This window comes from Lissotriton helveticus, chromosome 3_2 (assembly GCF_964261635.1).
Source record: "Lissotriton helveticus chromosome 3_2, aLisHel1.1, whole genome shotgun sequence".
Taxonomy (NCBI): Eukaryota; Metazoa; Chordata; class Amphibia; order Caudata; family Salamandridae; genus Lissotriton; species Lissotriton helveticus.
This window is the reverse complement of record NC_136062.1, coordinates 134,886,841-134,909,911: the sequence shown is the minus strand read 5'-3', so window position 1 is coordinate 134,909,911 and position 23,071 is coordinate 134,886,841. Positions and strand designations below refer to the sequence as shown.

Below are 23,071 nucleotides of genomic sequence, written 5' to 3'. Positions count from 1 at the left end.
TATACATTGTATGAGTTTCCGACGGTTGGCAAATAGGTGGTTGTCCTTTGAATTAATCTAGAACATACTCACCTTCAGCTGTCCAGCGTGTGCGGGCCAGATCAACCTCCAATTACTTTCTGCGGCCTATTGTCTTCCCCTCCCCACCGCCAATGTTTCTCTCGACAACTACCCTTCCTCAGGCCAACTGCCCCGCGCGCCGCTCCCACACACCGCGCTGTACTTTCCAGCTAGTGCCGCTCTCCGCAGCAGCGCACAGACTGAGCCAGAGAGTGGTCACGTGACTGACGTGAAGCAGCGTCGTTGCGAAGGGCGGGTTCTCTCGGGAGCTGGTCGCTGCCAGCGGAGGAGCTACAGCGAGCTGAGCCACTGCAGGACTGGGGTGGCAGCACCGCGCACACGGAGACAGACAGGGGACAGTCACAGGACCCGCTGCTGGGAGGAGCCGGGGCAAGAGGCGTCTTTGGAGTGCCGCAGCCCTGCCCTCTGCCCCCGCACGGAGGTGCGCGGCCAGGGGGCGCAGTGAGGGCGACTGGTGTTTCACAGTTACGGCGGCACCCGGGGGAGAAACAAAATGTCTGCCAGAGCCGCCTCCAGCAAGGTGAGTGCCCGGCCCGGGGCAGGGAGGGGCGTGGGCAGAGGCCCAGCGCTGTCCAGCTCTCCAGATAACCCACGGACCGCGCCACCCATGTCCTGGAAGTACTGAAGCTTCAATCAGTGCCAGGCACCCCCTCTGCAGCCTGCACTGGTTCATGGGCAGGCTGTCCTGCCGGTGCTGTGTCCAGGCTGTCCACTCCCTTTTCCAGACTGCATCTGCAGCCTCTGCTCATATCTCCCCTTCTCGAGACTGCATAACCCCTGTGGTAGGGTTATCCATACCTTGTGTGTAGCTTAATGTGTGACCGTTTACCAGTTCTCGATTTTTCAGTGTCCAGTCTGCCTATGCCTCGGGTACCTTTGACTTGTAGAAAGCAGTTCAAAAAGCCAGCTTGTTGCCTACTTTTTCACGCTACTAATGTAGGGTTGGGGTAGCTATTTCATTTTCAAATATACATGTTCATATTACTCATCTTGATTTGCTGATTACCTTTCTCCCAATATTTCTCTCTGATTACCTTAGTCTCATTTGTTTTGGCTTAAAACATTTTGAGTGTTCCGATGCAATAATGCATGATATATCCCGTGTTGTGCACATTTGCTTATAGTCATATCGCAACCCTTAATGCATAAGAACTTCGGGTCATAAGAGACCATACTTGTTTTCAAGCAGAAACCTTGACGTGTCTTGTATAGTGACCAACAGCAGGGGTGTCTCATGGGCAGGGTAATCAGCAATCTCTTCGTAAACCTCTATCACCTAGGGGACCAAATTCTGTCCTGGGTGGCCTGTAAATGGGGTTGCCGGTGCTCTTTTGGATATATTGCTTGCTACTCGTTTGTCTTCCTGCTGATTGCTACCTGTTGAATACCGTGTGAGTAGCAGGCTGGATGTGGGTGACAGTTGGATTTTCCCGTTTTTTTTGTATCTCCCGTGCCTACCGCTACCTGTTGAACTCAGCGTAACAACAGACTCTCTGTGCACAGAGTGCTGCAGGCACCCCCTCCCACGAGCGATCCCGCTGCCTCCGCTGTTTGTTTACCTTCCAGCGCACTAGATCACGCTACCATGGGGTTGGGAGGGTATTGTCCTACATAATATGGAGTTTCCTCGGACACTTCGCCTGGTAGTGCATCCGAATGACATCGTCATGCTCCCTTTCCCCCATCTTCCTGTGTAGCGTAGGTCAGGTTGAATTAGTTGGTGTTGGGCGAGGCGGTGACACATAGGAGAGGGAGGTTCCTATCACTTTGCTGATCAGGAATGTTTCCTTTCCGGTTTGGTGTGGAATGTTGCCGGTCGGATAAGTCCGTACTACATAGGAGATGAATACAGGAGGGCGGCAGTGGTGATCTTATTGTTAGCGTTTTGTTTATGAGTAGGATGCCTTTTTTGTTTAGAATCGGAGATTGTAATTAGTCTTTTTACATTTAGTTGCTATCCCTCTCAATATTCCCACCAGTCTAACTCATTATTTTCTGCTGCAAATGTCAGCTTTAAATGTCCCCCAAACAGACAGTCTCGTTGACTTAAAAAAAAAAGTTTCCATATTACATTTCTAAAATTGAATCTTTTAAATTGACCTGCCATCCGTTCCAGACGTCGTCGTCTTCCGATAAGTGTCGACTGATAAAGTCACACTTTTGCACATCGGTATACTTGCTGGGTTGGCAGTAGGCAGGGTGAGGGTCTGGTACTGCAGTTGGAAGGCTGCGTCGGGCGCGTTTCACGTCAAAGCTTACGCATGTTTAAAGGGATCTGTTTATGGTACAGGTGCAGCGCCGGGTGTACTCTGAACTCTCCAGCTGTAACTGCTGCACTGCCCGCGGAAGGGGTGGAGGAACAGCAGCTTTCTTTCATACACACGCTGCCATTCTTTTCTCTCTGTCTTGCAAGTGTGCAGCCAACTGCACGGCGATCTCTACCAGCCTATGGTTAATTCGCGCGAAAAGTAAACAATATAATTTTTTTGTAAACTTTGCAGTCTGACTTTCACAGTGAAATCCATAGTGAAACTGTGCAGTTTCGCCGTGTCATTTATTGGCAACCACCCGTAGGTCTTAGCGATAAGGCGAGCAATGAATGTCTGTAGCGGTGGACTGCCCGGAGTGGGGCTGCAGGAATTCGTGTCTCTGTTGCAGTACCAGAGACCTTTAAGTTGAATTGGATGAAGAGCCATTTCCATCCGCATTTCAGACTTTAAAGTGATTGTTTTGTTTTACGTGTCTAGATGGTCAGTGGCAGCAGTCTCTGATTGATAAGTTGATAGGTTTGCACATTACGACCTTGCGGCATATTTGCAATTTTATCGTATAAATTCAAGGGTTCATAAAATATTTGTAAAATAGAAGACATTTCTGTTTGTGTGTGGGGGGGGGGGTAGGGTGGGGATAGAGCATGTATGGTCATTGCCCTCTACAGGTTACACTCTTGACAGTGTACATGTGCAAATTGTTTAATGCATTTAACCGTATGTCATAATTTGTATTGTTTGAGACATTAGAGGACATCTGCTCCGAAGTGCACTAAACATTACATTTTGCACATTGAAAAAAATTGCACCGTCGTTTGTTTAGGTATTAAAAGTGGATACCCAAATAATCGTATTTATGGAGGGGTTTGTTGCTCCTTCCAGTAAGAATGTGCCACGGCGCACGACCTAAAATCACCCCAGAGGCCCATAAAATGATATGTCGCGGGTAATGCAATCCCGTTTCTGCATTGATGGATGGCCTTGTTTCGAGGCCAGATAAACCGAACGAGCATATATATATATATATATATATATATATATATATATATATATATATATATATATATATATATCATTTGGTGACGCATAGTTTATTTATCAACACACCGACTTTTCGGCATACTGCGATCCTCGCCTTAAATTCCTTGCAATGCAGTTGCCATCAGAGGATTATCGTTGCTGCGTGTACCGCAAGGGTCTACCCTTTGCGCAAGTAGACACATTAGAATTTATGGTGGGGAAAATGCAACGTTTTTTGGGATGAGGCTGTTAGTGTGCACTGAGGCTTGTCGCTTGATTGGCTCACACACACTTTGCTGAGCCTCTTGTTGAGCTTGTCTTTCTCTTGTCTCTCGCGCGCAGCCTTTTTTTGCTAAGCCTCGCTTTCATCTGTTTTCTCTACGTCACTTGGCGGCCATCCTAAATTGGGCTTTCACTTCAAAAGTCAATATAGAAGCAGTGACATGACCGTGTTTTACGTGACAACCATATTTGGTGTATATCGTCATCTACAGTTGCAGCATTCGCAGTTCCTCACAGTTTTATGCAGGTAGCTGCCTATATTATCGATTGGAGTCCTTACTCAGAGACTGATGCACATTTGAAGCATTATTGTGTCATTGATGTATTCGTTCTGTGTTGCTTGTTAAAGTATTGTTGGCAGCTGGGACATTTATTTGTACTGTTTTTTAATTGCGCCTTTAAGTCATGACCACTCCACAGCAAATTACTCTGCCACCTCCTTTTCTAGCTCAACGTGGGAGCCCACTCATAAAATGAATTCAGTGGTTTAGGTTATTTGAAAATCATCTGGTTACCATAGATGCTAATGGTTACAGTCCTGCATGCAAATTTGCCTTATTATTTGGAAGCATTTGTCGCGCTGCTCACCAGGTTTTTGGCAGCTTATCGCCTATACCCGCACCATCTGGAGATGGTCAATGGACAAACAGTTCTCGGATGAGCCTAACGTCATGCTTGAACTCCATATTTTCTGCAAGCGTAAACAACAAACTGAGGAGAACGTAGCAGAATATGTGTCAGCCCTTAGAGTGCTAGCTACATCTTGCAAATTTGGTCCCAACCTAGACACTTGTGTTTGTGACCAGTTCATTTTTAACTGTTCATCAAGGAAGAGTCAGGAGAGACTATTGAGTTGCAGGAATCCAACACTGCAGGAAGTTAACTTGGCCAAGAGCTTTGAGAGGTCGCTGACTTCCTCCAAAATGCTTCATCCTGAACCTGTTGTCAACGTAGTAGTCCCCAATGATGATTATTCTGAATCTGTGTGTGCTGTTAAAACAAAAGGAAAGCTATTTAGAAACACTGGCAAGAAGAATTTTGTCTCTTGCTATAGGTGTGGGTCAAAAACTCACCTCAGTGATTTCCCTGGATGTCCTGCTGCTGGTAAGAGATGTTTGTTGTGTAAAAAATTGGGTCACTTTCAAAGTGTGTGTACGAGTGTTAAACAACCTATGAAGATTGGAAGTGCGGACGTCGATGAGGGAGTGTGTGCAAAATTGTTAAACAATGGTGTTCTGACATTCAAGTGTACCGATCAATCCACTCCTGCTAAAGGCCCTTTTTGTGAAGCTCATGTTGATAATGTGTCGCTTATCGTCATCACTAATGCTGCATCCCCCATCACCATTCTGAGATACCACATTTCACGAGTATTGTGGTACTAATTGCACCTTGTCTCCTACAGATATTATTCCCAAGGTGTTTGGGGAAAAGGATATTGATTTGCTTGGCTACTTCATGTACAATATTTCTTGTCTGGGTAGAGAGACTGTAGTAAATTAATTACTGAAGCAATTGTAGATGAAGATGAAGGATTTATTCCGAAAGGTAAACTCCACCCGGCAACGGAGCGTCTGATCAGCGGCAAGCCAACCGTACTAAGGTCAACCGTAGATCCAACGTCCATGCACGGGTGGACATACATTTGTACAACAACATGTTATGCACGAGTCCGTAGATCAAACGTCCATGCACGGGTGGACATACATTTGTACAACATGTTATGCACGAGATCACAATCCTATCGTCATACGTCGCGTGGGACTCCTCGTGATGCGAGAAGCTCCACGCGGCGCATGATACAACTCTAAACACTTACATTACATTACAGAGACGTACAGTAAAGTTTGGCGGTTAAGGGCAGAAATATTTTAGGGTGGCAGGACCGTGCCAAAATGGGCTTATAGTTAGTCCCAGCAACTCTCTAGTGGTTGGTGTTGTTCCAGTTTCATTTGTTGGTGACATAAAGGAAACTGTTGATAATGTATTCATTGATTTTAAGCCACTGTTTGATACATGTGTGCATAGTCAAAGGGTTTGAACATCAAATCGGTCCCTAATGCTCCACCTATAGCTCATAAGGTCCACTCAGTGCGTCTGTGTATAAGAGAAGAGTTAAAGAAGGCGCTTTGAAGATTTGTGATCTCAAAGTATCATTCAGACTACGGATTCTACTCAGTGGGTTTCACCCATTGTGGTGGCACACAAAGTCTGGCAAGGTCAGATTATGTGCTGACTTCATGCCCTCAATCATAACATTGTAGTGGATTACCACCCACTCCCTAAAATCCAGGATCTGTTAGCCAGCTTGGGTGGAGCAAAGTGGTTTTCCAAAATGATCTACGGCCTGCTGGCCATCAGGTTGCCTTTAGCACAGACCCGCGGGATTTAACGTTTGTGACCCCTTACACGACATGCATATTTCTTAGATTGCCATTCAGTCTGGCATCTGCTGTCAGCAAGTTCCAAAAACATATAGATAATTTGGGAACATTGCTGGTGTGTAGGCATATCAAGATGACACATTCATTTTTGCTAAAGACTTGAGTGAATATGACAAGATTTTGAGAGCGGTTTTGTCAATTTTAATGCAATGTGGCATGATGATACGACGTGAGAAGTGCAAGTTTGCCACTAATGAACTTGTCTATCTTGGTCATACTGTGTTGGGCAATGGAATAAAACCTAACATGTCATTCATTAAGACAGTCAAGGGGCTATGACACCAGTGGACAAGGATGCATTGCGATCATTCCTAAGACTTGCTGAATACTATGCACGGTGTGTATCAGGCTATGTACTGGCTGTTGAGTCTATGAGAGTGTTACCTAGGAAGGGGCTGACGTTCATATGGTCAGATGAAATGTAGAGAGCCTTTGAGAATGTTAAAGGCTTAATTGTAACAGCTACATCGCTAAGTACATTCTGTGAGAATCTATCATCCATCATTACTGTGGATGCCAGCATTCGTGGTTTATGGGCCGTGTGAGTCAAAAGGCAGCAGATAATGCAAAAACTGTTGCAGTTGCATTCAGGTCCCTTGAGCCATGCAAGTGTCAGTATAGCACCATTGCACCCTTTTTGTTTTCACTTTACATTAATGGCCTCGAAAAACATATGACCAGTTTGGCTATAGATTCACCTCCTGTAGGCACCCGTCCTATACCGATGTCCGTCTGCTGACGTCACAATACTCCAGTAGATCTCAAAAGGTTGAAGGATTAATTTACTAATTTCATGGCTGTTTTAGTTCTTTCCATTAACTAGAATAAAGCTCACATCATGCTTTATGGCGTTAATAGGTTGAAGCACAAGGCTTAAAATTGGAACAACTCCAAGATTGGATCAGCACTACCTTTCCCTATTTGGGGGTTTTATTCGACGAGGCCTGCATTGCTGGAATGCAGTGGTGTGGATTAGGACCTCTGTGCTTGCAGTAGCATTGAGGCACTTGATGGTTTTGTCTCCATCTGCAGTATCCAACTGTCCAATGAGTTGATAGCAGAATATAAAGCTAAATGTTTTCCTATTGCAACATATAGCGCTGGACCCTGCGGTGTATGAGATTATCCTGATTTGTAGAAACTGGAGAAAGGATTCTTGAGGAGGTTGCTTGCTGTACCCAACAGCACCTCGACCTATGTGTGTCATGCAGAACTCTGGTTAGGTTATCTCACTGAGTATATTAAACTGTGTCTATTGCTCCTGTAGCTGTCTATATGGCCCACACAAGAAACTGGTCTCAACAGGTTGGTTCTGCAGCTTCAAATTAGACAAACCTTTAGAGATTTACTGGTAGGCCTATATAAAAAATGCTACAGGTTGGACATTGCTCCTGTGGATGTCCATGCCTGATTTGTTCAGTAAGCCACATGAACAATGTTTCCCTTGCAAGGGCAGTGTTAAAGTCCGTTTCGTGATGTTTGTAGCAACCATAGAGATTGTTGTGAATTCCAGAAACAAACTGTGATTATTTGTTAATCCAGTTGTCTCCAGAAATAGTACGTTACCGTATTTGGGTCACAAACATACAGCACAGATATTTTTCAACATGTTTTAAACTTCGGACTATACATAACCTTGTTGCGTTCCAGACACCAGGTCATTATCTTGATTATCTTGCAGCATGTCCGTGTGATTGTCGTTCACTGCAGAGTCGAATTCATTTTATGCTATTCTGTAAATTGTATATAGTTTTTAGAAAAGCGGTTCTTGCTCCTCATTTTAAAGCATGCTGGCCTTAGGCAATGTAGACCTGCCATGATTTTTTTCAGTCACTCTCTTCCATGCCAATCTGTATTGGCTAAATACATTCAGCCATCAATAAAGTTGAGATACATTTTGATTTGATACATAGGAGTATGCTATGTACTGTAAGGTACTGAACTGTTCTTTGCTGAATTATCTTGCAGCTTATAATTGAGTTCTTTTTAGGTCGAGCCGGGGCAGCTCATGCGCTGCTCTGGGGGGCATGCTATGTTCAGGTATGGACGTGAAGCTCTGCCCACTCTCCAACTATCTTTTCAAACGGCTCCTGTTGCTGTCCTTTCTAAATAGTTGCTTCTGATTCATTAATACGCGTGTTATTCCCTCCTTAGTAACGTCTTGTCTGCATTTGTAACCTCCCATGAAGACGGGACTTTTTACTTGTGTTGTTACACGGTCTGCTTTAGCTACAGCATAAGAGCACTATTTTCTTTAATGTCTTAAACTAGCTGTTTTTGCAGGCATGATCGGCTCTCCCTAACCCCTCTTGTTTTCATGACAGTGTGCCGCCTGATCATGGACAATGCTCTTTATCTTTAAAAAAATGCTCCCTGCAAAGCAAGGCACTTCTGCACGCGCTATGCTGCTTATTAAATGCTTGTTTATTTTTAAAAGTGTCCCACACCGCTCTTTTACTGTAATGCTGGCCGTATTTCTGTTTACAGGAGCCGCGTCTTAAAGGGATGTGGCAGACAATAAAGTGAAAGCGCAGCATGGGGCGCTTTTACAAAAAAACCTTTGTCAACTTGACCATTCCTTCTTTTGTAAAAGTGCCCCATACCGCGCTTTCACTTTAATGGCGGCCACGCCCCTTTAAGACGCGGCTCGTGTAAAGAAAAATGTGGCCGGCATTACAGTAAGAGTGGTGTGTGGGGCATTTCTTTAGACATGGTTCGTTTAAAGAAAGGGGCATGACTGCCATTAAAGTGAAAGCGTGGGGTTCTTTTACAAACAAGCATTTGGAATGCAGTAGGTCTCTCATTTCTCAGTGTTTAACCCCTCCCATGCTCCTGATGGAACCGTTCCGTCACGAGCCTCGGGTGGGCTGTGCTGGTGACGGAACGGTTCCGTCACGGCCCGCTCGCCGCGCCTGCGTGGTGCGAATTCCGCGCCTGCGCTGACGTTCTAATGAGCGGGCGGAGCCGTGACGGAACCGTTCCGTCACAAGCACAGCTCACCCGAGGGGCGTGACTGAGCGGTTCCGTCACCAGTACGGGAGCGCCGTGCGGCCACGCCTCCCCTTAGCACTGCGGCGGAATAGCCGCGCAGCGAAGGGGTTAAGCTATTGCCATTGTAAATGACAGTGCCTTTTATTTATGTATTCAAAACTAAACATAAATAAATGGCATTGTCATTTACTATGCCAATAGCTCAAACTCGCGTAAATGCGAGACTGATTGCATTGCAAATGCTTGTTTATATGTATTTATGAGGAGCTATTTGATTGCATGTGGAGTAATTTTGATGTTGTAGCGTTTTTAGTATGAGACATTATTTATACAAATTTTTTTTTGATGCACTTGTTTTTATCTAGTTGTGGCTTCATGAAAGTGTTGTATTTTGTTTCTGTTATGGTTATATTTATAACCGAATCAAGATTATTTGAGGTTGGATCAATGGATGATTTGTGTGCAAGGAGGAGTAACAGTGTGCTTGTATTATGAAATAGTTTCTTAACTGATCAGCAGTGAGGGAAGACACACTTTCACTCATACACAAGACCTATTGATATTATCAGTGCTTGTTTGACCCTTTTTACCTTTATCAGTACTAGATACTATTGCATTGAATTAATTTTACTGGTAAAAAATGTTCTCATTTGTGAGATAAAAGCAATGTAAAGAGTATGTCGGTACAATCAACTAAGGTTCTGATTGAAAGAAAGATAACCGTAATCAACAGCCAAGGCTGAAAGCCTAAGCAATTGTCACTTAATTGACTTAAATCGTTGTCTTCATTCTGACACGTGGTTTACAAACGTGGGGCAGGTGTAGTTAGCACGCAACACGCTACATAGCCACAAAAGCCATGGATATAATGACAAAGAGAAAAAACCGACTCCCTCATGTTCCCATGATCGCATTAAAAAAATATATAATTTAACCCTGTTCAATCCGCCAGGCCCAAAGTCTGGAAAAGAGACATGAAAAAACTAAACTCAAACTCTCTGCCCCCCAACAGCTGCAACTTACTACTTCCTCCTACTGGCGTTAAGGACGTCCAATCCTTGACTGATCACTATCTTAACACTATGACCTCAATAATTAATGAAGTCGCACCCTTGCAGCTAAAAAAAGCCTCCGCAAAAATTTCCAATCCCTGGTACGACGGGAGTCTCAATGACGATAGACGCGCCATGCGAATGGCAGAGTGCACCTGGAGATCAGCTCCCTCTGCACTGAACCTAAAAACCCTGAAGAAAAAGAGAAATGCCTACTTCAGGAAAATAAAACGCTCAAAATCAGACTTCTTCAGCCGTCAGCTCGACCAAGCCAAAAATCGTCCGAGAAAGCTGTTTGAGCTTATCCGAACACAATCCAAAGAACAACCCCAACCTCTCAACACTATGTGCGAAGCTCCCTCCTGCGAAGACTTCGCCTCTTTCTTTAACCAAAAAACTGACAACATAAAGAATGATCCCCTCATGGACGCAAGCCTCTATCCCAAACCCCACTGCATAGCACCCACTAAACCAAAAAACAATGCCACTTGGTCAACCTTTGTCACCTACACGGAAGAAGAAATTGGCAGACTGCTCAGCACTCTGAAACCATCCAATCACCTCACGGACCCCCTTCCTGCTAACGCTGTCAAAGTCCTTACCCCGTCGCTCCTTCCACTCTGGACTAAAATCATTAACAGCTCACTTCAACAAGGGACCATTCCCGACTCCCTCAAAGTTGAACAGGTCACACCTTTGCTAAAGAAACCTACAGCCGACCCCTCTGACCTAAACAACTACCGTCCCATTACCAACATTCCAACTCTTGCCAAACTGCTGGAAAAATGCGCAGAAATACAATTGACTAAACACATTACTCAGTTTGATCTCCTCAACTCTCATCAATCAGGCTTCCGAGCAAATCACAGTACTGAAACTGCTATGACTCACATAATTGACGACGCCCTTCAAATCCTAGATCATAACGATACCTGCCTCCTCATCCTCCTTGATCTCTCCTCCGCATTTGACACCGTCAAACATGAGAATTTACTTGAACTATTAAACACAAGAATGGGCCTATCTGGAACTGTGCTCAAATGGTTCACGTCCTTTCTGCATAACAGGTCGCAGAAATTCAAGAGCAACAACTTGATGTCCGCGCCAAGACCTGTATCGCTAGGCGTACCACAAGGATCCTCCCTATCCCCAACTTTGTTCAACCTAGTTATGGAACCTCTCACCACCTTGCTACAATAATCCAATGTACACTTCCACATGTATGCTGATGACACCCAACTTTAGCTCAAACTACAATCACCCAAAGACATCACGCTCTTGAACTCAACGATCAGAAGCACCCAATCCTGGCTGGCCGCTAATCATCTCAAACTCAATGCCCTTAAAACAGAGTTCCTTCTGATCTCACCTCCCGCGAAGATCACTACCGCACAAATGTGGCTTAAACACCTAACGGCACTCAATGTTCAACCCACCATCGTGGACTCAGCAAAATCTTTGGGCATAACACTTGACACCAATCTCAGCATGCAGGAACACATCAACAAAGCAACTAAGGGAGCGAACTTCCAAATCAACAACCTTAAGAAACTTAAACCCTTCCTTCCAGCCAAAGACTTCCAAACTGCGGTACAATCACTAGTCATACCTCGAATAGAATACGGCAGCACCGCCCTCTGCGGTCTCCCCCTAGCTACTACGGCACCCATAAGAGCCTCTTTAAACGCCGCAGCGAGACTTATCACTGGATCGAAAAAACACTCACACATTTCCCCTGACTTCAAATCCCTGAACTGGCTGCCTTTTGAAGCCAGAATACACCTGAAAATCGCTTGTTTGACGCACAAGGCTGTCCACCTGAGCTCACCTAGATACCTCGCTCAGAAGCTGACGATTTCTGGAGGCTCCAGAAACACTAGAGGCACAAACAATCTTTTGCTAAAGCCTAAAAGATTCCGCAAGGAAAAAACGTATAAACGCTCTTTCTCAGGAATGGTTCCCAGGATTTGGAACTCACTCCCCCCTGAAACCAGGCTCATCCCCTCTACCATACTTTTCAAGAAAGAAGTAAAAGCGATCCTCATGGCTAAATACACTTGAACCACTACTGGGGATCAACTTCAAAGACTCGATACTGATCTGTACTACTTGTTCGAACCCTTTGCATTTTTGTTTGACTTTGAAATTGACTTACTTGATTGTTTATGATATCACTTCACTGTACTTTTAACACTATGATGTATCTGTGTATATATGCTCCCCTCCTCTGTAAAGCGCTCTGATATCTGCGAAGATCTTGTTCGCGCTATATAAAACTTTCTAAATAAATAAATAAATATATTTTCCATTTCCTTATTTTTGTTATGCAATTTGCTACATTGATGATGTTGTTCGTAGTATATAAAACTGTATATAAATAAGTAACTTTTTTGAGGCCATGTAATCAAAATCTCCTTTCGAAACAGCAAAAATGAGGACATTATAGACTGAGATTTTGGGTTCAGGGGCTTATTTGTTTTAAATATGATCTAGCATATATATTTATGATGCTTCTACTAATTATGTTGGAACCTGTAAATTGGCTTTTCTTTTCTTTTCGTAATCGGCTTATTTTTGTTCAGCGAAGAACGTTTTTAAATTGCAGGGTTGGTAGCATATTATTAAAGTATCTCTTGCATAAGCTTTGTATCGTTATTAACAACTACCTTGCAAGGGTAGCATCATTATTTTCAACATCAGTACAATGTAATCACCATTTATCATTTGAACGGAAGTTGAAGCTGTGTAGTGTACTGATTAATAATAAATACTTGTTTAGAAAATCTTTTTTTAAATGAAATTCAGCACTATGAGTTTATGCACAGTATTCCCCACTCAAATATAAGATTAAACACTATTATTGGATGATCTCTTCTTCGCTTGCTGTCTTGTAAACTGATAATTAATGCACACAGTGTGATTAGTACGGAAGTTGGTCTTGGAAAAAGAGAAATAATTCAGTTTTCTATATAGCACACTTCTCCAGTCAAATCGGCTTTAAGTGTAAAATGTAAGGTGCATTTTCATGCCTCTTCACCCCATGGTCCTTTTTGGGTCTCGCTGGCAATGCATCCACAAGGATGCATTTGTCCAGCTGGAGACCAATAGCGATCAGTCTGGGGGGAAGGAGGACAAGAGGGTGCACAAGCTTTTCTTGCTGGATTCGTGTGCGCGAACGCGCACGTTCCGTCCTGCGCCGCCCTCCCATACTCCCAGCGCATGCATGCACACAGACACACACACGCGCGCACACGCACTCACACTTACACAGACACGCAGGCACCCAGACAGGCAACCCCCTCCTCCTCCCCCACAGTCACACACGCATACACACAGACTCCAAGACACATACACACACGCACGCTCACACACATACACAGCCCGCCGGCGCGCGCGCGCACACACATGCCCCCGCCCTCGCAGGCCAGCCACAAAGCGAAGCCCCACTCACCTGGCAGCAGGACTCTTCCTCCCTTCTTCGGCACCGGGGCGCAGGGTAGGCTCTTGCCTGCTCCGGTGCTGCAAACAATCGTGGCTCTTCCGGCTCTTCCGTGGGAAGCGGGGTAGGCTCCCGCCCTCCTACTTCCTGTTTTCGGTTGTCTCGCCCGGCCTGCCTGACTTCCTGGTCGCAGGCCGGCGGCGTTGCGCTTCTGGGATGGCATGTAAGTTATGGTGAACCTGCACGTTAATCAGTGTTGTTCAGGCTCACATTTCCACCGGCTCTCTTAGAAATGAGGACAGCGTTCAATTCATGAAAACTCTCCTGCTGTGCTGCTACAGTATTTTGTGGTACTCAAGCGCTATGAAACAACTTTCATGCCAGCGCTACATAAACGAAAAATAAAACATCTGAAGGAGGTACCCATAAAGTCTCATGGTATGTGCTAGAATGTAAGTACAGTTGACTGTTCGATCTGCTGCTGTCAAAGGTCCCTTGCGGCGAGTTCCGTCTGGGGTGCCTGGCTCCAGGCTGCACAGGTGATTCCTGCATCCTGTGCTAATCCACGATGAAGCCGCACAGGGCACCTGTCTAGCCCCCTTGGAATGTGTCTAGGCAGCCATCCAGCAGAAATGTGTAAAGTCATACGCTGCAGCGAGTATTTTAAATGGGCGTCGAAGGCCCGTGTAGATACAGACCCCTGCTGTTTGCTTTACTCTCTGTAGGCGGCACCTGGACAACGAGCCCTGTGAAGCTTCAGTCAGTGAGCGATTATTAACCCTGCAGGTATTCATGAGGACGCGGACTCAAAAGGTAACGCACAGTCGATGCTTGAACTAGAAATCTAAAACTTTGCACAGTCATGAAAGTGGCCGTGGAATGCTTAATCGAGAGAATGCAAATAAGATCAGCTCATATAAGGCAGATGGGTAGCATAGCTGCCAAGTTTCTCGGGTCCATGCCTGACTAAATTGAGCAGTCTTGTTTTTTTTCTTAGAATTCTGGGACTTGTAGTCTTATTAGTGTGACCAGATTTGGAGAAGCATAACTGAGACATGGCAGACATTAAAGTAGCCTTCAGTTTTACTTGTATATCTGGCCTGCCCCTTTTTTGCGCAGCCATGTAAATGTATGTGTATATTTATATGCGTGCGTGCGCGCACGTGTGTGTGTATGTATGTATGTATGTGTGTGTACATATATATCATCTTGGTAAATATTGTATACACGCATACACATTTATTAGCCTATGTTTACAAATAGCAACAGCTGGACCGCCACCTTGCGCCCCCTCCTTCCCACTAAGCCTCTCTTCGGTAAACACACAGTAAACTCCTCCTGTGATGCCTAGCAGAAATGTAGATTATTTCAGACCTTGGTATTGAAATTTTTTTTTTGCTTTTTGGTGTTCTTTATTCCTTTTTTTTTTTTTTCTCTTTTTCTTGATCTTCTACTTTACTCTCCTTTGTTTTTCTTATTCCTATTGTAAATTTTGTTCCTGATAATGTCTTTCTATTTTTGGATTAATATATGACAGTTGTTTGTTCTGGATTTTTTGGAAAACCTACTTAAAGAATTGTGAAACGAAAAAAGACTTCTAGGCGTCGGAAAGAGATCCTAGTTTTAAATTCTGCTTTGCAGGGTGACCTGACCCCTTTACTAAAAACTGGGACATGTATTAAAAATTAACAAAAGTGTCGGGACACCAGGATAGACCTTTGAAAACCGGTAATGTCCGAGAAGATCTGGGACGCCTGGTCACCCTTAGTCTTGTGTCCAGGATAAAACCTGGACTACAAGTCCAAGCATTCTAAGAAAAGAGGACTACAAGTCCCAGCATTTTAAAACGAAATACTGGGACTAGCCTATCCTACCATGCATGGACTTGGGACACCTGGCAGCTAGGTGGTAGGCCACTAGGTAGATGACTGGCAAGACCGAGTCCTGCAGGCCAAGACTGCATGGACCAGAGCAAGGAAGGCAGCTCTGACACTCAGAGCAGCATAGCTAACACAGTGCTGTGCTGCAGAATACCAGCGTAAAGTACTCGAACAACAATGACGTCTGTCTTATAAATGTCACAAAAAAATGTTAATATTTCACTTCTGTTCTTGGATTTTCGTGAAAATACAACACATATTGCATTACAAATGCTATAGGTGTCACATTTGTGAAAGTTAAAACTATTGGCATTGTAAATGACAAAGCTATTACTTTAGCTATTTTCACAACCAACACATAATTAAAAAAAATGTAATTTACAATACCAATGGCTCAAACTTTCCTAATGCGAGACCTATTGCATTGCAAATGCTTGTTTGATGCTTGTTTTGGAAGGCCTTTGCATAGCAAACCGTACCACAAAGTTCAGATTGTCTTAAGTTCTCCCGCTAGCCTCTGTGCTGCTTTTCTTCCACCCTTTTGCCTCTTTAACTGCATTTAAGCAGTACATTCTTGTCATTTTCTGCTCTTTTTGTGCCTGCCACCCACCTATGCCTAACATGTGCTCTGCATCTTACTATTTGTAACTCCAAATATTAGTCATCCTTTGGTGGTCATTCAGCTTCATATGTGCTGTCTCAGGGGTTAATAGGTTGTATTGCAGAGTAACAGACATAATCTTTGGCGATCGTACCCATATTTTTTAATGCTTTGTATCGGGGAGAGTCCTGAGATCATGGGGCCTGTATGCTCTGCCCACTGGTTGCCTGGGATATCCACTAAATGCTCCTTCTGAGCTTGCCCCACAAGGCCTCATAGTACCAGATTTCATTTGGTGCCTTCTAAGCTGAACCACACTTAAGGTTATTCATAGGACCATGACAGGCCAAAATCTATTAGGGTGCACATTCAATGTGGTACGCTTTAGGGCCTGTCTTAAGGTGTTCTTGAAATCCTATCATACCAGTGTCCTACTTAGGTAATCAATTCAGTTAATGTATTTAATAGGAATAAAAGCATCCATGGATTACACCGAAGAACTGATTAAGAAATGGCTAGTGTTTGTGGCAGCCCTTTGTCAAGACACTGTATAAAAGAAAAGACTGTAGGTGAAAATCAAGAGGTCCCCCGCAGTAGCAGGAGTTTGGACAGTATTAAAAGACAGTTGGCCACAAATAAACCACTTCTGGTCTCCAATACTAAGCAAACCTGACTCTGGCCAAAAATCTCATGAGGAGCTTGTGCATTTGGAGACCTACCTTCTCACTGATCTTGAAGAATGCAGGCATCTTCAAGACCATCAATCTTCCATGTAAACGAATAATTCTCTGGTCACTTGTTTGGACTAGTCTCCAGTATGCCACTTGTATACGCCTATCTTTTTAACCAACTTCCTGGTCGTGGCACTTCACAGATGGCCTTTCCTTCCCATAGTTTTCTGTTTCTGCTTCGCAGAGCATGTTAAGTGTAATAGCACAGGAGAGTCTCATTTGCCTGAGAACATACTCGCCAGAGGGGAAGGAGACCTGAGTGAAGAGGCCAGCGCTAACTCGTAGACTTGGTTAAATGCCCCTACCTCCACGAACTGCAGTACCAGCGACATAGAGCATGAGAAACCAGCATAGACGGTAAAATGCAGTATCATCTCGAAGAAGGGGGGGTGATGACGGCCGAGGAGAGGGCTCGTGCTGCGATTAAAATGGCGGCTCGACTTACGGAGTAACAGGAGACTTTCTTGCTTACACAGCGGTGGGGCGGACGCAGCAGCATCTGTGAGGAGCGCTTCACCGCCCAAGGTACTGTTTGTTTTGTGGACATTAGCGGTCTGCAAAGTGCCTTTTTGACTCTGGCTGGCGCTGCATTATCTACATTTGCCTGACCCTAAGATGGCGGCGATGTCTCGTCAAATAGTGGCGGACTTCATCCCTTCATAACCGATGTCCTGGGGATACCATAGATTCTCACGCCGGGAGGCGCTTTAAATACAATATTTAGCGCATCCCTCCCTCCATGAACTGCGAAGCTTACATGCGCCTATTGTCGGCGGTGGCCCGATCGGATCGATGTAGAAGGCGTCTGCTGTTGGGCTGCGGACAAACTCCAGGTTTGAAGCTGCGGGAGCTGTGGGGAGCGAGGGTTGGTGGAGCTTCATCGGCTTCCCCTATTCTTCCCCCCATCCCTTGACTCTCTCTGATCCCTCCGTCTGCTTCCGCTGTGTTACTGGGGCCTCTATGATGTGATCTCGAGCAGCGAGTCCCGCTGAGGAGATTAGACGCGGGCACACCTGCCTGTGTTACGCCGTCGGCACGGTCCCTGCTTTCCTCCACCTCCACGTGGGACCTGGAACTGTTGAATCTCCTGTATACAACGGGGTTCTCTTTTTGACTCTGGCGGCAAAACTGGGGAAACCAGAAATCACGCAGAACCTGACTATACCCGAGACTGCTCCGGAGAACCAGCCGAATACCCGCACATTGGCTAAGCTGGCAACAATAGCCCACCAGATCCATGGGAACTTCTTGCCGAACAACCTTCCCCCCTACCCCTCCTCGCTCTACTCCTCTTTACTTTCCTGCTGCTAAACTCTGCCTTCACCTGTCCTGGCCCTTAGTCCCCACCCTGTCTATCTGTGAATTTCCCCTCGTCATTTGAGATCTAGCTATTTTGTCTGATGCCGGATGGAGCTACCTGGTTTAGCTATAGGGGAGACTGGTCGGGATTCCCTCATTAGACGTCACCTACCCAGTCGGTCTTCAGCCAGACTTCCTTTTTGTCTCTCCTGTCGTCTCGTCCCGTATCCTCCCTCTATTTTTGTCTCTCCTTCTCTCCTCTCTCAATGTATTGAGACTGAACTTTTTTGTCGAATGCCCGATGGAGCTACCTGGTTTAGCTATAGGGGAGATGGGCCGTGGACTCCCTCCTTGGTCGTCACCTACCCAGTCGGCCGGTAGACAGATTTTATTTCGTCTCTCCCTGTTGTCTCTTCCTCCATCCCCCCTTTCTCTCCTTCCATGCCCCCTCCCCGCTCCATTTATTTTGCCCCCCATGTTTTTTATTGTTTTTCCCATTGATACCAAGCTATTTGGCCAATGCCCGGCGGAGCTACCTGATAGCTATAGAGGAGATGGGTTTTGGGACTTCCCCTCGACCGTCACCTACCCAGCCGGACTTTGGACAGACTTTCCTTTCGTCTCTCTGCCGTATCTCCCTACTATCCCTTTACCCGTACCCCCTTCCCCTCTACACTTCAATCATCTCGTCTTCTATGCTCTTGCATTTGTTTGTCTAGCATTTGATGTTAATTGGAACTGATGTAATCTTGTAATGTAACTTTTGTGGAACCTCATGTAAAGCGCTTTGATACCTCCGGGTCTAGCCAGCGCTACATAAAACTCCTGAATAAATAAATAAATAAATAAATCACCTCCAGTTCCTTCTAGGGAATCATCTGGCTTTCTCTGGGTCCTGGCTCCATCACCAAGCTTGGCTCCCTTCTTGCTTTCTTAAGGTGAACCATACCTTTTTAGTGACCCGAGCCCTCCCAGGCTTGGCACAGCCAGTGCTACCTGTTGCTTCGGTACAAGTCAGGTACTACCACAAGATCCCTTTCCCCATGACAGACAAACTGGAACACCTCCATCATCCCCTCTTTTTGCAGATTTTTAACCTATTCCTAACCTGTAACACAATTTTAAATAATCCCTTCTCTTCAAAAAGGGAGAAAGGAATATACAGCAAACTCTCCCAGAGACTGTGACGCACACTTCCTCTTACTTGCCTCTCTTCAGTTTGCTTTTCCACTTGCTTGATTAATTCTGCTTTGTCAAAGAGTGTTTGATCAAGCAGTAGATTAAAAAAAGCCCCTGTCCACATTCCACAACAAATCTTAACCAAAATACATTTTTATTCCGTTTAAAATGTTGCCCATAACTGGATTTCAAGTAATCTAAACTGATTCTGACTGGAAGCCCTGCAATTGCTTACTGGGCTATTATATTACCATGTCCCTGGTGGATACTAAAGCGCGATCAGGTCTTTTAATTTGAGTAGAAGACTGATCGCACACTAATACACACCAGCAGATTTGTGAGTATGCAGAGGCAAGGCCTAGGCCTTGAGAGGAGTGGGGTTTGTAGTACCTCTTCCCAGATTTATAGGGATAATGTGAGATTAGATTTTCTTACCCACTTTTGATGTTTTGTGGGACGAGGGGGAATCTGGACGTGAAACATTAATTGCCCTCATAGTAACTAAGATTACTCGCAATATTTTTTTTATTTTTTTTAATATTGGGGAAATGGTATGTTCAGTGCCCACTTCTTACCATAACAGTTCCATAGGCATCGAAAGTCTGAAAATGTGCAATAAAATATGGGCTGTGCATGTATGTGTTTCATCTTCACCTTTTACGGATTAAATCAGAAAGTCTTACCTAAAGAAGGGTATGTGAAACTTAAAGTTGATAACATGATAAGAAATCTGCCATTATTGAAATCAAAGAAAGACGGGTCCTGGATTATGCTGCCATGTCACCATGCTGCGTTATGTCTTATGTGTTTTTACCCAAAAATGTTTATCACCTGAAAAATAATACAAAAAGTAATTACGTTTCTTACATTCATTCGGAAAAATATATTTATAGTTTATGATGCTGTGGTAGCTGTGTAAAATTGTAGTAGAGTGTATTTGTAACTCCATCCTTTGGTTGAGAAAGATCTCTGGTCTGTCCATACTTTCAACCTTAGAGATGCCAAGAATATTTTTCTACCTAACTGTGCTACCCCCACATGTCTGATACAATTTCAGTAAGAATCAATGGCAAACAATAAAGTGTTATAGCACTCAGCAGAAATATATTGCAATGCAGGCACAGGAGATCAACTCTTTCTTGGGCTTTGCTTTTAGATTATGCTAAATGGGCATCCCTAACAGGGTCGTCAATGAAAGGCCTGGCTTGTAAAATTTATAATGAAAATGTTGCCCATGTTCTATTTGCCTCTACGGTGTATATGCTCCCAAGATTGATTGTGATTGAGCCAGTTTGTTTACAACTAGGCGTGATGAATCATGCAATAGCTTCAAGAATATTACGGTCGGATCCTAGACCCTCTATGCGTGTTCCGATGCAAAATTTCTGGCCAGAATGTGGACAATAGTCAAAGTGATGCTAATTTAAACTGGCTAGGCGACTTGCGAAGTGTTTTACGTTTACCTAGTTTTATGGACAATGTGTGTATGTTCTTCCTTTCGCTCTTTTTCTTCGTCTTTTCTGTATTCACATTGAATTTGCGATCGAATGTTACATTTGCACATTATTTAGTGGTTGATTAGTTGTGCTCCCCATATCTAGCTGACGACAATTGCGATTGGTTAGCATTCAATGAATATTCATCTTATATTAGGCTGACTGAAGTGTTGATAGCGCCTTGAGCTGTAGTATGCATTATAATTTTTATAACCTTTTTATACCAATTTGCCCAAATAATTTTTTGTCAATGATATTATTTATTTGTTTTAATTTTAGAATGTTTATATGAGTTGTAATGCTAAAATAAATGCGAACTTTTATGGCGTCTGTTGTAGATATGCTGTTTTTACACTGTTCTTATTTATGTTGCTGTTTTATGGATTTTTTTCTTAACCCAAAATAAACATGAAATGTAAAAAACAAACAAAAAAAATCTGCTGTAACTTCGGTCTCTGGGTGCAGAGGGCCTTATTAACTCACATGAAAGAACTGCATTAATAAGTTCCATTCCATCTGTGGTCGAAATCAAAAAATGATATGAGGCAGAAGCCATGGATAAATGCTCTTGATATTCTGGCACCTTGACTCTGTCTGAGGAATAAATATTTCACCTGGGACTTTGACTTGTCATCAGTCTTGTTAGGGAGATGGGAATAATTTGTGGTACGAGGTTCAAGGAAGGCCTGTTTGATCTAGGCTAGCCAAATAATCTTTCCATTTAAAAGCGAATCATCGTGTAAAGTAGAACTGGGCCTAGGTGGAGGCCAACCTTGGGTAAACCTTTTCCTTTTTTACCAACACTGAATCCTAGGCGTTGATATAAAAAGGAATAAGAATGGGGCTTGGATGCCAGCCTCCCTGACACCCTCGACTGGTCCTAATGTATAGGGTACATTTACCATTCTGACCATATCAAAATTGGGTAACTGTATGCTAATGGAAGGTGCTTTAGAAAGTCTAGCAAGGGGTCTTCAATGCCGGCCTCTCCCATCAGGTCCCATAGTTTCCCTCCAACAACCATGTCAATGGCAGAGGAGAGATCCATAAATTCCATGTGTAGAGAACCTCCCCTGGCTTTCACTTATTTCCCTGTTAATAGAAGAAGGTTCAGAGATTGTTGTACTGTAGCAAAGCCTGGGGGAAAAACCATATTGCACATTTGATAAGTTATTTAATTCTGTCCAGTCTTCAAATTTTGGGGGAATTACCCTCCCTAGTATTTTTACAGATGCGTCCAGAAGGGATATAGGGCAATCACTGTTTTTGAGACTTCTATCCCCTTTTTTAAAAAATTGGAGCAATTCTAGATTCGCCCCATGTGTGTGGGAATTCATCCTTAATAGCTGCTCAAAACCTAATAGAGGTGCCCAAAACTTGGAATTCTGTCTAGTACATCAATTGGGACGCCACCTGGGCCTGCTGCTTTTACCAGCAAGATATGTTGAAATGATTGGATACATCATTACACTCATGAATTCATTCTGAGTGTGCTGTTCAAGTTAAAATTTAATACATCTTTTGGATCTTCCTGAAATGAGGGATCGTTCTCTTGGTCGAAGATTTGGAAAAGTGAAGCTCCCGTTGGTCTGCTGGAAAAAGACATTCTGTTTTGGGGTTATTGTGCTTGGAGAAGAGAGGCTGGTTAACAATTTCCCAGAAAACCTTAGTCAGTGATGCTACTTCTAGTTCTTCCCTGGCCCTCCTTATTATTTCATCTCTATGCTCAGCGAGAGTTGTTTTGTATAATTGTCTAACTGCTCTAATGTCCTCCATGTTTTGGGGAATGGTATTGGTTATTGACTTTAGATTCTTTAGAGCATCTGTACAGGGAGGATTAAACCAATTATTGGTGGATGGTTTCTTACGGGACTGTTAAACAGTCAGCATACGATTTACAGATGTCATTAAAGCTGTTCAAACTTTTCCAGCGTTTGGACTCCGCTGATAGACAGCATTTCACCTCCTCTTTTTTCCCCAGCAATTAAATCCTTAAAAAATTTGATGAGATCTGTGTTATCCCATTTAACGCTTAATGCCTTGTTGGGAAAGTAATGTAGATTATTACTGCTTATCTTTTTATATTTTAGTGGGTAACAATCCAGAATCTCTTATACAGGGTTGTGGTCACTAACACAGGCCCATTAAAATATGTAACTCTCTCATGAGTGGTGCAAGATCTGATGATGACAAAAAAAATAAATGGTACTTTCCCTTCCTTTGCCTATAAATGTAGGTTGATAAACTACTCCCTCTTTTAAAAAATCTGTTGAAAAATAAAGATTATATTTGACAATAATTTCATT

At 43.9% G+C, this 23,071-nt stretch overlaps 1 protein-coding gene across 5 annotated transcripts in view; it reads left to right on the top strand.

The window, feature by feature from the left end:
- Positions 1-262: 262 nt before the first annotated feature.
- Positions 263-23,071, top strand: part of TJP1 (tight junction protein 1) — a 736,246-nt gene continuing 713,437 nt past the window's right edge. For 3 of the 5 annotated variants that reach the window (XM_078684928.1, XM_078684927.1, XM_078684925.1), the window contains exon 1: positions 263-601. In XM_078684928.1, coding sequence (XP_078541054.1) covers positions 575-601 — 27 coding nt within the window. In that variant the 5' untranslated portion in view covers positions 263-574. The remainder of the gene's footprint in view (positions 602-23,071) is intronic. The other 2 variants (XM_078684930.1, XM_078684929.1) reach the window with 1 other exon arrangement.